Source organism: Aptenodytes patagonicus, chromosome 3 (genome assembly GCF_965638725.1).
Source record: "Aptenodytes patagonicus chromosome 3, bAptPat1.pri.cur, whole genome shotgun sequence".
NCBI lineage: Eukaryota > Metazoa > Chordata > Aves > Sphenisciformes > Spheniscidae > Aptenodytes > Aptenodytes patagonicus.
The window spans coordinates 125,446,182-125,467,440 of NC_134951.1; the positions used below are offsets into that span (position 1 = coordinate 125,446,182).

The window sequence follows — 21,259 nt, forward strand, 5'->3', positions numbered from 1 at the left end:
AGGAATAGTCCATAGACAAAACACAGTTCATAAATAACAGGTAAACAATCTTCAAATGAGAAGAGAAGACAGGACACATCCTTGGAATGACTCTTTGACTGGGAAACAGGATATATTCTTCAAGAACCTTGCAGGAATAGTCCCAGAGGACAATTAGAGATTAGATCTTCTCTTCTATGAGGTTAGGCCACAGGAGTTAACTTGGGAAACAATTCAGATAAACAAAGCGCTAGCAAGAGGAAGGACACTGTTAGATTTTGCTTCTGTGTCTTTACTAGACACGGGCCTTCATGTCAAGCTCCACATTAAGAACTTAGTTTCAAATGGTGACAGAGCATTAACTGACATCACCAGTATTGGAAAGGAGCAACCCCCTATGATTCTGGAGACTAATTAACTAGCGAGAATATTCTTAATGAGATGGATAGCCTAGAATTAGAGCATCCTGATCCACTGACTGAAAGTAATGGCAAATGTTGTTAGCATCCCTCAGCAAATGCACAACTCCTTCTACAAGAGCAAGTGCAGAAGCTTGGAGATTTATGCTCTTTTCATCTGCAGCCTGGTGTACTATATGCAGTCAAAGGCAGACATGCTCTCTATGAATAATTTTTGTTTTAAGAAAAAATTGATGAGGGAAATTTGTATTCAAGTGCATGTGCGCACACAGACACCGCCACATGTAGAGCTGCATAAGTAGTGGGGGAAACAGTGTTCCTACTTTGCAAGAAGAAAAACATTCTTCATAAAAACACAGCTATGCCCACTTTACCAGAGTAAATATTAAGAAAACAGTTAACAAGGATGAGTAACTGAAAAGCCTAAGAATAGCTCCCCTTTTTCATACAGATATATATGAGGGGAAAAGAAAGCACATACATGGAGCAATGTACATGCCCACCCTTGTAAGACTATATGAATTATGAAGAAGCTTTCCTGGAAGAGGAGACACATATATAGAAGATCCGAACTTCTAAGCTGCTCTGTATCCAATCTAAAATTAAGAAAATGGAAGCTGTTTCCTGCTAAGTGTTTGTGGACGAAGCTATTGCAGATTCTAATGTAAAACATAGTGGTTTTCTGTATGCACTCTTTTGAAACACGTTTCTCTGTATCTTTAAAATATAAGACTTTAATAATAAGGATATGTTAGAATGCAGTGTGTGGTTCATTCTGTGAAGCCAGGTTCCCCACCTCAGAAAGTGACAAGATTAAGATATGACGGAAGAGACTTAGTACTTGAGGCACCCAAAGGGTAATGCCAGTGGATGATCCAGGGAAACACTTGGTTTCTTTTTTCTAGATTTAAATTTTCTAGAAACATATAGAAATTGTAAATCTCAGATAAATAAGCTAAGAGCAGGGAACACCACGTCCCTGCTGGCAATGCATTACAAAAGCAGCACATCAGGGTTACCCCAAAGCAGACCCCTAAGGGCAGTGTCTGTCCCGCTGCCTGCACCACAGTGCCTCAGCTGCGCTGCCTGCCATCTTCTGCATTGTCAGTACCACAGCTTGCATCGTTAAGACTTGAAACTGATCCACTTCAGTGATTAGGCTGATCCAAGGACATGGACAGAAGAGCGGGATTTAATGGGCAGGCGGGCAGGAAAAGTCTTTTAACACTTTAGAAAACATTGACTTGGTGGAAGGAATTGGCTAGCTCAAGGGATTAGTAATGAGATACTGAGCCCCTTAGCTCTAGGTCACCACACTGAATCTGGTCCAGGTCAGTAGAAATCAAAAGCTGTTGCTGTTCGGTGGCCTTCAGGAAGTCAGTTGGTGGTCCTACCCCAGCTACTACGGGCAAAATATTTGTACCGTCATTACCGGTAACAGTTGGCAGCACTTACAGGAAAGGTTTAAGACTGGCACAGTACGGGAAAAGACTGCGCAGAGAAAGATGTGTCAGCAAATGCACTAGGCTGGAACTCAAGAAAAATGAGTCTGATCATCTACAGACTTCCAGTGTGACTTGGGGCACGAGATTAAGGACGCTGTTCAAGAAAACTTTGTTTCCTCGCTGCTATGGTCTTCACAAGGCGGTCTTCACAAGGCATTTGTGGCCTAAATGTCTCTGAAGGGCATAGCAATTGCTGAATTTCAGATCCCCACCTTTAAAATGGGAGTAACGAGCTCACAGGGTGGCTGCAGGGAGATCCACAGTAAAGGGGTGATTAGATACAAAAGCTAAACAAGAAACCAAGGTGGGTGAGCAACCCTTTCTGCCTAAAATCAGCTGCCCTAACTCCAAAGCAAGGCATTTGCTGAGTATGCACAAGGCTCCCATTTGCAAAGCTCTGTGTTTAATGTGCTTAAAAAGAACAAATTCCCCCTATAGCAAAAAGTACTCCCCCCAAAAAACCCCACATTTCCACTGTTGCCCAGCAGAGCAGCATCAAAGAATCCAGCTGCTCCCAGCTTTTATGCCACCTAGGATGAAATTCTAATGTCTGTGTTGTGCAGGAGGTCAAATAGATTATCATAATAGTCCCTTCTGGCCTTAAAAACTATGAAATTGGAGAGTGAATCACAAGATATCGGTCACTATTGAAAGCAGGATGGTAGGCGGCATAGTTCAGTGATAGGGTGTGATATGGCAGAGTAAATCCGATGTTCTTAGGCTGTGTGAAGCTGGGAAACTGACATTTTGCCTTCTTTGTTGCCCCTTTGGGACACCGAGAGAGATGCAGGTTATTATAATAATAAGCCCAGTTCACTCTCAACGCAGCCTAAGAATATTGCCTCTTACGGGAGTGAGTGCGTGAAGGATTGAGAAACACTAGTTATTTTCAAACTGGATTAAGTCTTTCAAAAGCTAATAGGTTTCCAATGAGCTGTGGTGTTGCTGCTGCAGCTGCTCAAATTTGAGAATAAAAGAATGCAGGCTTTGTGCCTAGGGACCTGTTATTGATCTGAGCAAGGAGGATGGGAAGGAAGGGGGTAGAGGAGGGTTATCCTCCTTTCAGCTGGGGTGGGGGCATTCTTTTCAAAGTCACATTATCTGCTAGTAACAACAAAGCCTAACCCCATGACATGCTGCTCTATACAGGATTGCACTTGTTGAGAACTAAAAGCATTAGAGAAAAAAACCTCCTCTGGCAACCTTGCGCCGCTAACTTCATTGAGGGCCCACGAGACTCAACAGATGGGTCTCGGGACTCCCTCATTAGGAAACGCGCCTATCCCTTTGCATCTGGTGCCCCGCTCTGCTCTGTGCCACGCACTCATTAGCATTGCAGGCTCACAGATTCCTTAGCACGTGCTTCCAATAAATATTGGAAAGAAAGGAGGGGAGGGAAGCCACTGCTTGGAGCAGCAAGATGAGGGGTCACCCGCTACGCTGGGAAATCCTTCTACACACACACACACACACACTCCCCTGCAGCCCCAGAGGAGGGAGGACAATAAAAGGCAGCCAACCACAAATGTGCATTTAAAGGGACAGGTGGGGAATCGCTTCTATTCAAGTTGTGGCAGATCCTCATTCGTTCCCCTCTGCCACAGTAAATAAAAAACATCATTATATATAGAAAAAACCTCACAATTCAGGGCAACACACAGATTGTGGATCTGCGAGAGTCTGTGGCCCTTTTCAGACATAAAGTGGATGCACACTGGGTAGTACCATTACCTTCAAAGAAATTAATTGGTTTTAAGGGTCCAATTCTACAGCCAGGCTCTTTTTCTTTCAGGTCTTCACCAAGGATGTCTTGCTGCCACAGTGCCACAAATTGGGCATGTCCTTCATCACATTCGGAGTGGTCCATGACTCACGGCCGAGATCAGGAGCAAGTGAAGGGAAAATCATCTCCCGTGTGTTTGAAAACGTTGTGAGACAGAACAGCTGACAGGGAGGCAGGAATGTAAAACCTTCCAGGTACTGTGGAAAGAGCAAAGAAAAACCTTTCATCAGAGAGGCAGGGTGACAGGGCACTGTATCTTGCTCGTACTCCCAAGAATAAGGCCCTTTATTTGCCATCTCTCCATGATGCCCCTAGCCTATTCTTACTCCATTCCTTCTCATTCACTCTTGTTTCCACTGTCCTGCCCGTAGTTGCAGGCACTTTGGTCACAGCTAACTCCAGAGTGGGACTGGGAGAGGCTCAAGTGATTAACTGCTGAAGTTGGTACGGACCTTCTTCAAAACGCAGTGTTTCAACACCAAAACTCCCAAATCAGAGCAGACTCAGACTCTTCTGAATGCTGCTGGCTCTAACATACAGTCCTGTCACGTCTCTCACTGCATGATCAGTGACAGAAAAGCCCTCAATGCACATACAGGTAACATCTGCATGCCAGTGGCACTGATGTAACATGCAGAATGGTTAAGGGGTTTTTTTCATTCCTGTGTAAAGGATGGACACAGAGAAAGCCATTTTTAGCCCCTTTGCCTAGGACCTTGTCTTTATCTGTACCACCAAGGATGCTAGCCACCCTCTGGGGCCTGTGCTTTATCTAAAAATATTTAGCTGATACAAAAAGGTTCCTTCTGCCAGGGTGCAGGCAGTGCCAAGGGACTAGATAAACACAGGCCATTGTGCCACTGTATATACCCCTAACTCCCTGGAGAAACGTTTCCCCTGTAGATTAGCAGGGGAAGATTAGTCACTCCTCACCCACCCAACTTTGAGGCTCAACTCACTGGCCGTTCCAGCAAGTTACTTAAGCACATCCCTAAATTAAAGTTTTTTGTTCCTTGATTTAGGCACATTTAAATTTTGGCCTGAATCTGGATTTTAGTAATCCTAACTCCTCTTCATGCCAAATGAAGCAACTCCCCTTATATCCCCCATGCAGGACTAAGTAAACTCAAGGCCCAGAATATTAGATCAGCCATGGAATAATGGCGGGCAAGGGCAAGAAGTCATATATTGTACACCCAAATTTAAATTTGCTAATTGCAACCCTCTTCTTTTTAGTCATTTCCTTAGCTAAATGACTTGCATCTTGCATCCTTAGGATCGTTTGTGGTTGAGAACGTACTGAACACATACTATCATATGCATTTAACAACGAAGAGAAAACAATCTTACATGAAGAGAAAACTTCAGACATTTTGATGCTTTCATAACAAGAAAATGAAACTTCATCTGAGCATTTACTCAATAAAATTGGCTAAAAGAAGCACCCTTGTAGAAAACGGTGAGGAAAACCCTACTAGAAACTTAAAAGCGTCAGTTGTTTATTGGAGACAGGGCTCAGCTTAGGTTTCAGTGCAGCCTTTTCTACGACTGACAAGAATAGCTGAGGTTACTGCTTATCAAATGAAAGTGTCATCTTGTCTGTGACAGACGTGCCAGCACTGCTCAGTGTCATAGTCTTTGCACCTACTGGAAGCTACTTTAGCTTGATAAGCCGTACCCCTACTCAGACCTAAAACTGTAGTCTCAGCTCTCCCCCGTTTTTAGAAAGCAGGGATTTGAGATCAAATCACTGGTGTATAGGAATCCCACCACTGGGGAGGATAACTGAAGGACAAAGCATTTGGGTTCACAGGTTAACGTGGAGGCATCTGATCCTTGAAGGGTTAACAGAGAAACAACCAGAAAGCAGGTTTTAGATGCATATAAATAAAGAAAACTGAAGGAGAAACAGTACTACTCTCTGTAATGGAGTAAGGTCTCAACTTTAAGCTGTGACAGAAAGCAATAATGTTATGGATTCAGTTAATTACAGCTGGATAAAACTTAAAAGCTCTACAATAGACATATTTTTGGCTCTACAACTTTTAACTCTTTCAAGGACTTTACTGGTTCTCACTACAGGCGTTTCTGAGTACCCCACAGTCTTTATTTTTTATTGTTCTCAGAGTATCCTCTGAATTAGATTTAGTGCCTCATTTTAATTCCAGGGAGCTAAGGTACAGAAAAACTAAGGTGGGAATTTCAAAGTCACAAAACGCACATGCACGATATACACAACGGGGCTTTGAAATTTTAGTTCTCTTAAGCGACATGCTCCAGGGAAAGAAGAAAGTAAGTGCTTGTAGCTTCAAACTGGATTTGAGTCTCTAGTCACTAGAGCATCTTCTTCTCCAAAACCTTTTGTCACATTTGGAAAGCTTGCCTAGAGATACAGCTTTAAAAAATTGCCTGACTCCAAAGAACTGAAGCTTTTATGGAAGTAGGCATGCACTGCTCCGTGTTTGGTAAGCTGTAGTCTTTGTCCTAACCTCTGCCACTTGCTCAACTTTCTCATCAGAGGTAGTTTTCTCTCCTGATCTATTTGTGAAATAGTCTAACATGGGTGTGGCCACCCCACAAAACGCTTTCTAATTAGTTTCTAAACATTAAATGATTATGGAAGTGCAATTCCCATTCCACTCAGGTGATGAAAAGCTTTACAGGAGTTCAGTCTCACTTTGTAATTAGAGAAATTAGCTTTCTAAGTTTAGATCACTCAACTGTGCAAATGGGTTCATCTGCTGGAATGTGTTGCTCTGAAATGCGTGTCAGCCAAGCAGCACGGCACAGTCCCTATCTCTGCCTCCGCGACACCTGCCCAAGTGGGGAGGTCAGTTCCAGTACAGCAAGAGGAAAATAAAGTGTTACGGGTGTATTATAGGAAAGGCCTTATCTGAAGGCTCACTCATCCGTGATTGACTGTACTGATAGGTTCTTCTCCGTGCAATAGGGAAGCTTAACTCCTAGATAAAGGATTATCCAAGTGGATGAAATTTTCACTCTTTCACTCAGTTTGTCCAGAATTAGATCTAAAACTGCAGGAAATGAATTTTAGAGGGTGGCTAATTTAGAGAAGCAAAACTACTTTTATATAAATCTACGGAGAAACAAAGGGCTCCTCTAGCCTCTTCATTTGCTGTCAAATGAGGCCGTCAAGCTTTATGAATTCTTTATGACTACAGATTCCACATTTCAACCGATCCTTTTCTGCTAGCCCTTTCTACTGGTTTATTGATAGCTGATGCAGGATCAGGCCCCCACGATTATGCAACTGTCTTGATCTGCATTACAGTAGTAAACAAAAGTTTAGTCACTGACTTGAAAATGAGATGGATCAGGTCCCTGAACGAAGAATTTTTCCAGGGGCGCCATTCCAAGCTTACCTTCAGGTATCACAAATCTAAGGAAATCCTGTGGGATTGTTCACAGCCATGATTCAATGAGTCACTGAGCTTTGAAAGGAAATTACAACTCTCCTAACACAAAGAATTGACTTCACGACACCTGACCCTTGTAAGCCAGGCGCTCCCTCTAAAGGCTGTGATCCTCGTCCCACCGAACTCCTGGACATTCTCCCAGTAGCTTCGACAAAGCAGGATCTAACTCTATATTAGGGAACTGATTCATGCCCGAAATGAAGTACTGTCTGTAACACTGGACCTCGGCATACTAGGTGTTTATAATGGCTTCTAACGTGGATGTAATCTAATTATGTCAGAATAGGAAAATTAGCAGGAAGTAACTTTACGCAATGTAAAAAGCTGAGTGCCAGACATTGAAAAGTTCTTCACCGGCCTCAAAGGAAGACACGTCGGCTCCGCACCTCGTGAGACACGGACATATGCAAGCAGAGCACTGCAGAAGGAATTTTACATGCACCAATCTCGGGCTACTCAAAGCAACTACAATTCAGGCCCCCTGTGCACAGGCAGCAATTTGTACATTGCTGTATATGCAGTGAAATGGGCATCTTAAAAAGATCCTCAGGGTGCATAATGCACCATGCTCAATTGGTTTTCAGTGCTGCTGTGCGGTGGCTAAAGATCTGGCCTTGAGAGCTCAGTGAAGAAAAGCAGGAGATGGATAGGACTTCACGGGTGAAATTCTGGCCTTAATATGTTAAGGGCATTTTGCTACTGACTTCCATGAGGTCGAAATTTCTTCCAGGGCTGCAAGGGAGAGTGTTTGCAATGCGCTTCTGCACATGACTCACACGCTGCCTTGGTTTACCTATCATCAGTAATGCTTTGCGTCTCAAGACATTGGGAGGCTTAATTCATTAGTGCTTGCAAAGCATTTTAAGTTGTTGGACAAGTAATTCTGTCTAAGGGCAGCTACGCTGCTGAGTCACAAGCACTGTGGGAACCAGAATTCTGGATTTCCTAAGCACTGGAGTAAAACAGGTGGAGTAACCTTTTGCAGAAAGGCCAACTCCAGACCTGCCCTAAAGGTACAGAGCATGCCAGCAGGCATCAGGGTATTTAAAGGCCCAGAGGAGCACATGTGTGGCACTTGTGAATGAGTAACATTTAAATAGGCTGTGGAAGCTAACCAACACCCACTGAAAAAAAGAAGAGAGGCACTGGTTCTCATATCGCCAAACTGCAGCCGCTTTGCGGATAAAACACAATGAAGGTTTACCAGCCTAAGAAAAGTTAATGACTCCAAGTAAGGAACAACTGATAGCGTTAGAACTTCTGGGCTGAATGAGGCTGGAAGGAGTATTCGGCAACCGTGTACCTCACAGGCATGCCAAAATTGCTGGTACGTAATCTAAGTTTTGAACTCACAAATGGGAAGTGATCTGCAGGAGTCTGACGAAAGTATGAGCGTGGTTCTAGCATTAGGGGCACAAGTACCGCCGGCTTCACAGCCATAGACACTCCGTAACAGGATGGACCTTACCACAGCCAAGAACAAGCATGCACTTTGCTTTTGCCATAGGAAATGAAAACAAAGGAGATAAAATTAGGTCAGAAATCTTGTTTTCCTCTATACCACTGGCTCTGGCATATAAAATAGACGTTCACACATCTACTGTGTTAGATCAGGGTGGAATAGGAGATAGGGACATAAGAATAGCACTTCTGGGTCAGACCAAATGTCATGTAGGCCAGGTTCCTGTCTCCAGCGCCTCAGGAAGAAAGGGACAGTGATGCAGTGGCAGTTCCCAGCACACTCGCCCAACTTCTAGATCAGCGGCTCAGGGACTTCCCAAACCAGAGACAGGGGTGTGGTGGGGTTTTTTTGGTGTTGTTTTTTTTTTTTTCCAATGCCCTTTGATGCATGACTTTTCCCCTGGGAGCTAGTCCGAACACTTTTTGCTACTGTGCAAACTGTTGGGCTTCTCAGTGTCCTGTGGCAAGGAGTCCCCCAGGTAACCACCTGGCTATGTGCCTCCAGACCCTGTTCCTGAAAGGATGTGTCTGACAAACCCCAGCACTCACTTGGAAGCTGGGCAGCCGGGACATGGGTCTCCAGCACCGGGAGCAGGCGAGGCCGACGGAGTCTCTGCACTCAACCAGCGCTGTCTTCCCCGGACTAATCAGCTTGGAGCTGTAGCTGAGGGAGGCACCCCGCTTCCAGCTCTTTCCCTCCTGAACCACGGGAGATCCTTGGCGGTGCGGCGTCGTGTTAAGGAGAGGACAACGAGTCCCACGGGGGCGACTGCCACCTCCGCTTCCCTGAGGAGAGCCGCTGGCCAGGGCAGCGGCCACTACCTCAGAGACCGGGCCGTCCGTCCCTCCTTTCTCCTCGGGGAGCGAAAACCCGCTCCCGGGGAGCGCCGTCACCTCAGCGGCCCCGCTGCCCCCTCAGCGGTCGCGCCACGAGCGCGCGCGCGCCCCCCGCCCCGTAACGGCTGCGCTGCCTCAGGTATTACGCGGGGCGGGAAGGCGGGCGGCTGCCGCCGGCCGAGGGCAGGAGAAGTTTTCACTGCAAAAGCGACTCCAAAGGCTTCATTTTTCCTTCAACCAGCCCCGAGGAGGCGCGGAGGAAGAGGCTACGGCTCCCGCTCCGCTCCCGGGCGGAGAGGACCGGCCCGTCCCCTCAGCGAGCGGCGGGCGGGAAAAGCCCTCTCCTCCGCGCAGCGCTGCCTCAGCCGCGGGCGCCGCCGAGGGAATGCGCCCGCCCGCCGTTCCTGGGCCGCCTCGGCGAGGCCGCGGCAGGCTGCTGCTCCAGGTAGCCCGGGAGGCACCTGCGGAGCGCGGCTTCCCGAGGGAGGCGGGGCGGCGCAACGGGCTGCGACCCTCGGGGCGGCCTGGGGCCGGGGCCCGCCACCTCCCTCAGGAAGAGCAGCCGCCGCCCGCGGCCGGCTAGCCCTCCTCTCTGCACTCTCTTCTTTTCTCCGCCTCCTCCTCTCCTGCCGGTACCTGCCTTCCCCTACTCCTGCCATTTCCCTCCCTCCTCCTTCCCCCCTCATGCATATGGATGGACGCATGCGCGGGCGGGCGGCCTCCCCGCCTGCCGCCGTGGGCTAGATGAAGCCGAGCGGCGGCGGGGCTCCCAGACGGGCGGCCGGCTCCCGGGCGGTGTGTGTGCTGCATGTGCGTGTGTGTGTGCGTGTGTGTGTGTGTGCGTGTGTGTCTCGGGGGGGCGGGGGGCTCGCCGCGCCTCCGCCGGGCGGTGGCCGGCGACCTGAAAGAAATAAAAGGATCGGGATAATAATCGCAATAATAAAAAAAAAAAAAAGAGAGAAAAGAAAAGGGAAAGAAAAGAGGGAGGCGAGAGAATAAGAATAAAAGGAGGCTGGGCTGCTTTGCATTGAAGACCGGGGCGCTATTGAAAGCGCTTGAAAAGCGGCGTTGTTCGGCGCGGGTGCGCGCCGCGGCCGGCGCGGTATATTAGAGCGAGGCGGCGGCGGCGGCGGGCAGCAGCGGCGGCGCCTCCTCCTCCCCTCCTGGCCCTCCCCGTCCCGTCCCGGAGCGAGCGGCGGCGGCCTGCAGGCAGGCGGGCGGGCGGGCAGCGCGGCGGCGGCGGCGGCGGCGGCATGCGTGCGCCCCGGCGGGCAGCCGCGGCGGCGTGCTCCCTCGTCCTCCTGGCCCTGCTGGGGCTGCGGGCAAAGGTACGTACCTGGGCACCGCGCGTCCTCCCGGGCTGCAGCCCCTCGCAGGAGGGGAGGGAGAGAGGGAGGGCGAGGGGAAACTTCAGCGAGCCTGACTTGGGCTCTCGAGTCCGCCGCGCGGAGCGGGTTGCAGTAATTTTGCTGCGTTTCTGCGAAACGCGGCTCCCGCAGTGGTTGCGGTAGATGGCTTGTAAAAAACCCAAACCTTCAGTGGTGTGCAAGGCGCTTTTGCAAAGCTCTTCCAGCGAGAGTGGAGTTACCGCCGCTAACTTTTCTGCGGAGATGGCAAACGCAGAGGTCCGCCTTGCAGCAAGACTTAATTCCCTGGGAATAAAAAATGCAATTACTGCAAACCGCTTTTTTTCCCAAATTACTACTTTTTTTTTTTTTTTTTTTTTAAACCAGAGCTAATTGCAGTACTCTTGGGGTGACTAATGAGCAAGGTTTGAATCTCAGCTGGGGAGCCTTGAGCGGGGAGGCTATTTTCCCCGTCTCAGCTGCACCTCGGAGAAGGCAGAGGGGTTGCATTTCCAGGGTGGGAAATGCTACATCGTTTTGTTGGGTTTGCCCTCGCGTATGCACTCTTGGTTTGGTTTAGTTTTATTTCCTAACGATTTAGAAGCCTTCCTCACACACACAGTGTTTTTAGGAGTTGGCACTTAAGGTTCTTTTTAGCATTAATGGCATTATTTGTTTGGGATGATTTATGAGCCTTTCTCATGGGTGTCTGATAGGGAAAAGCTTGGAGTGGTTGCTTTTTTCTTTTTTATTTTTTAATATTATGCATGTGCTTCTTGAAAGCACACTTAAAAGGACTTTTTCCTGTCTGCAGAGTTGTTGTAGATTGCATTTGGGGAAAAAAAGTGAGGTAACTGTCTGTTTTTTGTTTCTTGTTTTTTTTTTTTTGTTTTGTTTTGTTTTTTGTTTTCTCCTCCGGTTCTTTCTTGGGATTAACAGGTGACTTTAGCGTCGGGACAGTTCGAGTTGGAGATCTTATCCATGCAAAATGTGAATGGTGAACTGCAAAATGGAAATTGCTGTGATGGCACCCGAAACCCAGGAGACAGAAAATGCACCAGAGACGAGTGTGATACCTATTTTAAAGTTTGCCTGAAGGAGTATCAATCGCGGGTCACTGCTGGCGGTCCTTGCAGCTTCGGATCCAAATCCACTCCTGTCATCGGAGGAAATACCTTCAATTTAAAGTACAACCGGAATAATGAAAAGAACCGGATTGTTATCCCTTTCAGCTTCGCCTGGCCGGTGAGTGCGTGGCCTGCTCTGGCTCTGCCTCTGTTGGATGGTCCTGTTTGAGATGGCCATAGCGAGCCGAGCTCTAACTTCTCGCGCGGGGGGAAAGGGACCAGGATTGGGGAGGGAGCAGGCATCTTGGCAAGAGCGTCAGGAATCCGCAGCACAGAAATGAGTAAAATGTGGTGGTGTTTTTGTTTTTGTTCCCTGGGGCTCACAATGCACAGCCTGTTAAATTTGAAAGTCAGATGTGCAGTGAGGGGGATCTAAATGGGTCAGGGAAGCAAACCCAGTATCTCTGCACTTTACAGCATGAATAAGTCTCTTGAGACTTAGAAGGTCAGAAGTTCATTTTTTTCTTTTTTTTTTCTTTTTTTTCCCCTAACCAGTGAAGTCTTGGGCTTAAGCCAAAAGAGCAGTGAGTTAGGGGCTGTAGAGGGATCCCGTGTGAAAAGTGTGTGTCATAGCTGGCCTCCTTCCCTGGAGCGTGTTTGGGAAGGCTTCCTGCTTCTCCCAAGGGGAAATCTCGCTGCGCTGCTTGGTGTTGATGTGAGCTGCTGTTGCTGCTCTTGGTGAACTAGTTGCCAGCTTCCCTGGGAAGCTTGCTCTGTTTTGAGGTACTTGCGGACTCTAGAAGCTAAAGACTGAGAAAAGCCTGGCCTTAGCTTTTGGTTCATTTCACCCACTCTTCCCCACAGCACACCTTTTCCTGGCTACTTGCCTCTGTGGTCCATAGATTCTGGCTTTCCTTTAGTTGTGTGCAAAACTCGATGGCTCAAGGAGTTGGGGCTCATTGCCAGGCACTTTCCCAGCGTTGTCCACTCTAGCAAATACTGGTCAGTCTCCTAGAGTGGTGAGATGGAGGACGGGTGACCCCTTCGTTAGCTGAAGCCTGCTTTGTTGTTGGTTGTGTAAAGAACACTTGCTTAGACTTCAGTTCTGCTTGTTTATTCTGGGGTGTGCGAGGGTTGAAGCTTTGATATGGTCAGCTCTGCAGAGGAGTCCTCTACTTGCTGCACAGAAACTGAGGACCGTCTTTCCAAAACAGCCATCATCCAGGACAGACCCACAGATACAGGCTCCACGGCCGTAGGGTTTCTGGACACAGAAGGCTGCCATGGCCTTGGATGGCAGGAGGTGCATTGTTCTGTGCCCAGCAGTGCTGTGTGCAGGCAAGCAAAAACTGAGGATGGCTGATCTGGGAGGCTCTTACGCACACACAACAGTCTGTCTTTTGAGGTGGCTCGCTGGGATGCTACAGTCTGAAAGCGGAAAACTCCTGAATTTATGCTCCTAAAACTTATATTTAGAGATCACCTAGGAAACAAAACTGTTTCCCCCCCCCCCCTCCCTTTCTCCAAAGGCGCTGAGCAGACAATTTCCCACCAACTGCCTTGGGATATGTTGATGCTCAGCAGTTTTGAAAATCCAGTCATCCTAACCTAGATGCCTAAGGTCATTTTTGCGAGGGGAGGAGGGCTCTTACGTGCACACAGGGGAGGGGTGAATCTTGTTTCCTATACTCTTGTCACTATCGCTGCTGGCGAGGTGGAAGCATGCATAGACTTTCCGCTCCCTCCAAAGCTTGGCCCTTCCTAATCAGATAAGGACTGGTTGCTGGGAGGGCCTGGACTTTGGGGGGGGAAAGCCCGCCCCAAAAACATTCCTTCGCCAGCTGTAGTGTAGACACCCACTTTGTAGTCCTATGGCCAAGTGCTGCAGGCAGCCATGTGTTCTTGAAATGTCCTGTGCTGCCTCCTACCTGCCTCCTCTGTCAGTTGTGACTTCTGGAGTATTGAGGGCTGGAGAGGCACAAGGATGAAATCCAGTCTGCGTTTTTAAGTAGATAGTATTACAAAGTACAATAGCAGAGTTAACAAAAGTATTTTCTGTTGGAAGTACAAGTCCTTCCTTTCTTTTTCTTTCTAACATGAAATGAGATAAAAATGTTATCAAATATGCCATCAAAGGGATAAAGGGCTTTGTAAAAGTCTGAGGTATTTGAAGCTCTGCCAATGGCTGCAGTGCTTGTGTTGCAGATTTTGACTTTTTTCAGAAAAGTCAGGTTCATCAAGGATTTTTTTTTTTTTTAACTAGCCCCTTACCCTGCTCCCAGTAATTTGAGTGCCTCGAATCTGAAGATATGTGTATGTATGTAAAAATAATGTGAATACTGAACATGTTCCTTCTAACAACCCCTCTCTTCATAGAGTTGGGAAGGGAAATCTGTGCGCAGAGGGTGGGTTTGGGGAGGTGGGGACCCTGGGAGAAGTTTCTTAAGCTTGCCTGCTTCTTAGTAAAAGAAATGCTTCTATTGTCCCACTGAATCTAATTGAGCACTGGAATCCTAGAGCAGCAGCAGCAAAACTCCAGTGCAGCCTTTGAAATGTGTAAAACTCGACAACTTCAGACACTCTGGTTCCTAGGACTGGAATTTATGGAATAAACTCTTGCATATTCCCATGCAGAAATGCACTTTTTGAGATTGTGATGATAGTCTGTTTGCAATTATCGAGCCTGCCTCCCAGCTTTAACTTCCATAGGACACAGCTTTTATGCTAGCCATTGTGACTTTCAAATGGCATTTGAACAAAAGAATATCTAATGTGGCAAAGCTCTTATTTGTACTAAAATTGTGTACACAAATCATTTTAGGCATTTTGAAAGCTCTACAGATAAAGTAGTAAACTTATTTCAGCATCAGATTTGAGTTGACTAATTATCAGAACTTAAAACAAATTTCTTTAGATGGGTGAATACTCTTGACTTTAGTAAAATCTTGAAACTAGCATTGCATTTACCAATGTGGCTAATCATGAGAGTTGTCTTTGAATGCATCCAACTGAAAATTACAGTAAAGGTAATAGGAGCTAGACAGAAATGGTAATCATATTGCACTTGAAAATTCATGCTCATCTCTGAATATGTATTGTTTGTGTTCTACTGTCTGAGGGAGGCTTTTCTTGGATGTTCCAGCTTGAGTCAGTAACATTAAGAAGTCTTGTTGCCTTGACTACTTTAAAAAAAAAAAAAAAAATTTTTTTTAAAAAAATCTCTTCCCATGGCAAGCTGCCCCCTTACGCCGTTTGTGAAAAATAGTTACATTGCATTAGAAGTCTTTATTCATCATGCAAGAGAGGAAGAAAAGAGAATGGTGTGCTTTAAATGTATTGTTAGATTTCACTTGTAGTTGTAACGTAGATTTGAAGTGTCAGAGTCTTATTAATAACTTATGCGGTTTGCTCTTGTCAGTTTTGATATGCACCCCTGTGAGTAATGGGTGTGGAGATGGTGGGCCAGAAATTAATTTAAGTGATGGGAGGTTTGAGTAAGTTGCTAGGAAACGGGGCAGCAGACCAGCATAAAGGAACTGGAGTGCATCAGAAAGCTGCCCCTGCAGTAGCTAGGGATTCTTCAGTAAGTTGAAACAATAATAATGATGATTAAAAAAAAAAATACAAAAAATACATGTAGTCTTGCATCTTGCATTCATTTTGAGACTAGTGACTTTCTTGACAGGCAAACTTGGCTTATGAAGCCATATAGAAAAGTATGGAACAAAAGAATTTCCATGTTCCACTTGTCAAAGTCTGTCTCAACAAGTTTTGTTTCATGGTAGGCACATGCTTTTCTCTGACATAAATCAAATCTCTTGCCTTTCTTAAAGAATCCAAAGTGTGATGTGTGCTATACCTTAAGGGAGCTGTGCATGAATTAGCTAAGCAAAGCTTAGCACTAAACTTTGCTTTTATGTAAAGAAAGATCTTTTGGGGGTTTGGCGAGACTGTGAGTAAGAAGGAGGTCAAACTTGGCAATTCCTTTGGTATGCATAGCTCCAGTTTCAAACGGCTTGTTTATCCTGAAATTATGATCCTTGTAATTATTTAATATTGGGGCCAATTGCACCAACACATCAGGAAACTACTGAGGTGGAAAAAAACCCTCCAGCATCTAAATGACTTTAGCAGAAAATACAATTAAAAAGAGTTTTGAACATCTTATTTCAACCTTACTCTAAAATAGTCAGCCTTTCCCCTTTTTAATGACAAATCTTACTGCTACTGGTTCCCGAAGACGTAAAATATGTTTTCTGGGTAGGCATTGTTTTTTCTGGCTAGAAAGAGATAATGAAAGAGCTTTAGTGTTTTCTAAGCTTTGTGAACTTTTTCCCCCTGTCTTGACACAAGAGGCTTCCAAAATACTAATCTGCAGGTGGTATTAAAGTAACAGCCTTTTGAATCTGAGAGAAAAATATCACTTCGCTCAACTGCCTTTTTAAAAAAAAAAAAAACAAAAAACAAAAAAAAACCCAACCAAAAAACCAAACAAAAAACTGCCAGCAAACAGTAGGTCACGGTCATAAAATTAAAGCTTGAGTTTTGTTTTTCCCTCCCTCCTTCTTGAAAACTTTTTGAAAACTTGTAGAAGCAAATGCTAGATATTGTTCAAGCTTTTCTTAAAGAATGCCTGATAAGTCATCTTGGAGCGTGGGCAGATCAGAAGAAATTTTTATAATAACAAAATGCACGTTAATCAAATCGACACTGTCATTTATTGTTGACTAATAATTTAAGAATAAATATTCAGCACTCAAAGTGCAATGTTTTGCCTAGGATTACTATCCAAAACAGAGCTGAGAGCATTAAGTGACATCAGAAGCATAATTAGTATCCACAAGGCTGTTTTCCCAGGACTGCAGAGAAGTGATGCATCCATTCTGGCGTTTTGGACTTCTTACATGTTCTTAAGCGTTATTTATGTTCCAGTCAGTTCAGAACTTCATCTTCCTGGTAAATCCATTTGACTATATTACCATAATATGTCTAAAAATAAATCTTCATCCTGCCTGCTCCCAGAATTTTTGTTCTTGTTGTAATAAAGGCCTGCTCCAGTTTAACTTCAGTGGCAGCTGGATTGGGCCTGGCGTTGAAGCTTGTTCCTAAACTTTCTCAGACTACGTACATCCAGCACTGTCAGCTTGTTTATGCAGCTGGAAGTCTGCATGTCTGAAAATGAATTGCATAAAATTGATGCTTTATGCTTAAAATTCTAGTTAACTCAAGGAAACTTACCGTTTCATTGCAGACTGAGGGCTGGAATAGAAGTAAACTAGTTCTGAAGCTAGTAAAGTTGGGCCTTAGCTAATTAAGCGAGGTGATGTGCCATACAAGAGGCTTGCACTCTCACAGACGGCACTTATTCCAGCTTCAGTTCTTAAGCCTGATGCCCTGCAGTACACGCACAAACTTTAAGCTACAGTTCTTAAAAGTATTTCTGTGTAGATAATACTAATGACAGGATTGGTTTTGAAAATTCAGACTAAACTTGACTTTGCATTTCTGCTGACGAATAGAAGTTTTATGTGTTAATGGACACAGTTCTAATAACTTTAGCAGGTAACCCATATGCCTTAACATGGGGAAAGATGTCAAAACCAGAAGCTGTTGCGTTCATTTCTTGTTAGTCTGTGGAGCTCATGGTTCTGTGGTTGCTATTCTGCAGCATAAATTACACTCATTATTTTTGTAGTATTCAGAAGAAACTGTAAAATGTGGGTAGAAGTGGTTAAAGTGGTTTGTAAATAGACAAACATCCAGAGTCCTTTACCAGCTCAACCCAGTTCTTATGCACTTAGGTAAATAAGTAGAAAGGCTTCTTGTTCAGGCTTGCTCTATGTGAACCTGACTGTTTTGCTTGGCTGGCTACTAGGTATTCTCTCTATTAACCTTGCCACCCTTTTGTAACTGGTGCATTTAATTATCAGTGGGATGCTTTAAACAGGTAGGGGGACTGATAAGAGCAGGTAATCTGCTTGTTGGGGAAGGTTGAAAGCAACCATTGACATCTTGGCCTACCTGCTAGTCTTTGACAAGTGGGGGTCCATGAGAAAATAACTCTGTAACGAGATAAGGTGCTGATTAAAATGCTGTTGTCGTACGATACACTCTGGTAGCTGAGATCACTTAAAATCATTAGTTTAAAAAGAAAGAAAAGAGAAAAAAAGAAGAGATGGTATACTCTTTTCTTTTCTTTTCTTTTTTTTTTTTTAAAGGAGGGGAGTAGGGAGGACCCCAAGTCTCCCCGCTCTGTCCCAGTACATTGTTCAGTTAATGCATGCTAGTTTTATGATTGGAATACATTGTAGTCCGGCCACCCAGACAGAGGCATTGACTGCTAATATTAACCAAGAACAATAGTGTGGCCATACTGACTGCAGTGAGGATTACAGAACATAATGGGGCCTATCCAAAAATAATGCTAATACAGGACAAGCAACAGGAAGCAGCAGTAGACTCAGCATTGCTCGGCTCCCAGACAAACCATGGACTTACTTCACACAATGGCAACTTCAGCACATTATGTATTCACAGGATACTCATTATTCCAGCAGGCTTGCCAGATCAGAGATCAGCCTGGTTTACTGGATGCTTAAGCGCATGCATAGTTTGGATAGCGGTACTTTTGTGTCCTTCATCATTTGGCAGGAGGGTGGCAGAGAAGGTCTTGACTTCGGTTACTGCCTTGGCTTGTGCCAAGGCAGAATGGGGGGGAAAGTCTCTCCTGGAAGCTGCTAATATAGTTAAATTTGTTTTCGTGTCTTCTCATTTATGTGGCAATGAAGTGTTTACTGGCACTAACAGCAATGAAGGAACTACTCAAAATGAAGACTAAAGGAACAGCGTGCTCTGTTTTCATGTGGGCATATTCTGATGAGGCTCTTGGCTGGGCTGCCTGCTTGAGGTTCAGCCTAGCTCTTGGCCATGGACTCTGAGGCGTGAGATCGTTACAGCTTAGACTTTGTTTATATACACAGGGTTGAGAGAGTAACGGCTTTATAGGGTGTTGCCTTATCTTTGTGTTAGCCCAAAGAAGAGATTCCTGATGATGTTGCATTCGACAAAGGGTTAAGAGGGTTAGGTTGTTTCCCTCCTTTTCCCAAATACGTCCGTATCCCCTCTGGATAAGGAACCAGTTGTCTTCAACTCCTTTGAAGGAATATTCTGTTGTCAAAGTTGACTGGCTGACCGTGGCATGATGTTGTGACGCATCTGTATAGCATCATCGTGACCTGTCATGTGGCAACAGGGGTACCCAAGTGAGAGCCCTGCTGACGTTTAGAGGAAGTGGATTTGCGACTAGCCTTAACTCTGCTCAGAGATGCCCTCCTCCCTGACCCTCGGGCACTTTGAAATATGCCTCAGTTTCCCTTTTCCCTATCTCACCCCTTTCCAGCTGAAGGGAGGAGGGATTGCTGGAGCTCCTGGCGATTTGCTGTGGCCTGCTGTGACAGCGTGCCAGTCTCCTAGCCTTCTTCCCTAGGACGCAGGCAGGGTGAGAGCACTGTTCTCAAACTGGTCTTCACAGCTGTGCATGGCTGGCAGAGCGTGAGGAGAACATTGCTGGGCTTAACCTGCTCTCCTTGTTTGGCAGAGGAGGAGCAGGCGCAGCATTCAGAATGCAAACTTCCCACTGCATTTGTCTAGTCATGGTTTCACAAGCTCAGCAAAGCTCTTGCATGGTTTAACCACAAGGATAGGAGGGAAAGAAGTTTGACTAGTCGCAACCACTTTCAAAAAGGAGGCAGTCCTTTCACTAATCAGCCTGATGTTTTAATCTTGCTCTGTCCCACTGACTCACAGAATGCCTTTAGAAGCCAAAGTACAAAAACATCTCTTTTGGGTGGATGTCTGGATGAAAGGAGGGAAGAAGGTAATCAAGCCGAGAGCTTTAAACACCTGCTTACCTGGAGCTGCTAGTATTTCATTTAAATAACCAGAAAAGAGGTTGCATTGCCCTTTCAGACCCTTAAAAGGGACAGTTTCTGATGGATTTCAGGGTCTTCAAAGTTGTTCTTGAGTTGTATTATCAATGGACCAAGGCTAAACTGCGGTGTCTTGTCATTGAGGAAAATAGCCCTTGCAGATTGGTGCTTTCTTTGTTTTTTGGGGTCTGAGCTTAACCGTTTCCATCCTCTCATAGCTTAACTCATAGGAGTTTTGCTTAAGTTTGTCCATGCTGCCTTTCAGTCCTCTGGGCTGATCAGACCGTCGGTGTTCTGCAAAGTGTGCCGGCTTGCTGTTCCTTTTAAGCTGCCTTTCCTCTCAAGCCAGAATCCCTGCCTTCTGGTCAAGCTCAGGTTTACAGTGGCTAATTGGGTGTGACTCTGGAAAGTTCATTGCTGCCTTGTTGCCTAGGACATTGCTTTGATGGAATAAGGTGCATGATGTGGAATTCTTGTGTCTGGATATATATATTTATGCAAAGATGGGCAGAGGTCACCTATGGGCATGGGAAAACTTAAACCTCCACACTGTAAGTAGTCATTCCTGAGATATCTGAATTGTTGATCTATAGAGTGGGGATGATATGCACTTTTAAAAAATCTCAACAGTGCAGTCTTTGCACAGAACTGCTTTTTTTTTTTTGGGGGGGGGGGGGCGGGAATTGGCTAGAGATATGCGATAGTTGGGTTGTTGAGGGGGGCTTGCTACTGTTGTTGTGGGGCTGTGAGTGTCTGTGTGTCTTTTGTTTAGAAGTGTCCCATCTTGAACACAAAGTCTTGTCCTTTCTTTGCCCCGTGCTGAGAGGGACAGAGCCAGGAGATTAAACTGCCATTCTTTCTATCATCCCTTTTCAGGACAGGGATTCTTCACTTAAAATATTCAGATGAGGTGAGAGGGGGCACATAGAAACAAGGGAATTGCTAGGGTAGGTCTATTCCCCTTGCATTTTGTTTCCATCCAGTTAAGCAGAAGCGTCTCCTCTCTTTAAACAAACTCCTGTGTGGTGTTGGAAAGTGGTCACACAAGTATCTAGCAACAGTAGCACTTAAAGCTAGGATTCAGCCTTTCCTTTCCTTAAGGGCTAGGTGTGTTGGTAAACAGTCCTGAGAACCAACCGGGAACTGTTGCTATGAGTTTAGACAAAATATCTTCCAAAACAATTATGCAAGGCCGAAAGGAAAACATCCTTAACTTTATTGGAAGTAGTGCTAGTTGCCATAATTCGTTCTCTACATCATAATATTTTTTTCAAGCTTGCAGTAACATGTTGTGCTTGTGCTTCTCAATGTTGGTAATTAAACCAGTGAGGAAGCACCCAAGATAGTGCAATCTGTATCTGTAATATGACTCGGGAGTTCTATTCTGGTTTTGCTTGGGTTTTGTTGTTTGGTTTGTTTTTTTTTTAACCTCTGACTTGTGTAAGGACTTCTTAAATCCGCTTTAAACAGTGTTAAATGATCATGTTGTGTTTTATT

At 45.4% G+C, this 21,259-nt stretch overlaps 1 protein-coding gene across 1 annotated transcript in view; it reads left to right on the top strand.

Annotated features, from left to right (window-relative positions):
- Window positions 1–10,674: 10,674 nt before the first annotated feature.
- JAG1 (jagged canonical Notch ligand 1) overlaps window positions 10,675–21,259 on the top strand; it is a 37,008-nt gene continuing 26,423 nt past the window's right edge. Inside the window, exons 1-2 of the mRNA XM_076335084.1 lie at window positions 10,675–10,749; window positions 11,707–12,012. Coding sequence (XP_076191199.1) covers window positions 10,675–10,749; window positions 11,707–12,012 — 381 coding nt within the window. The remainder of the gene's footprint in view (window positions 10,750–11,706; window positions 12,013–21,259) is intronic.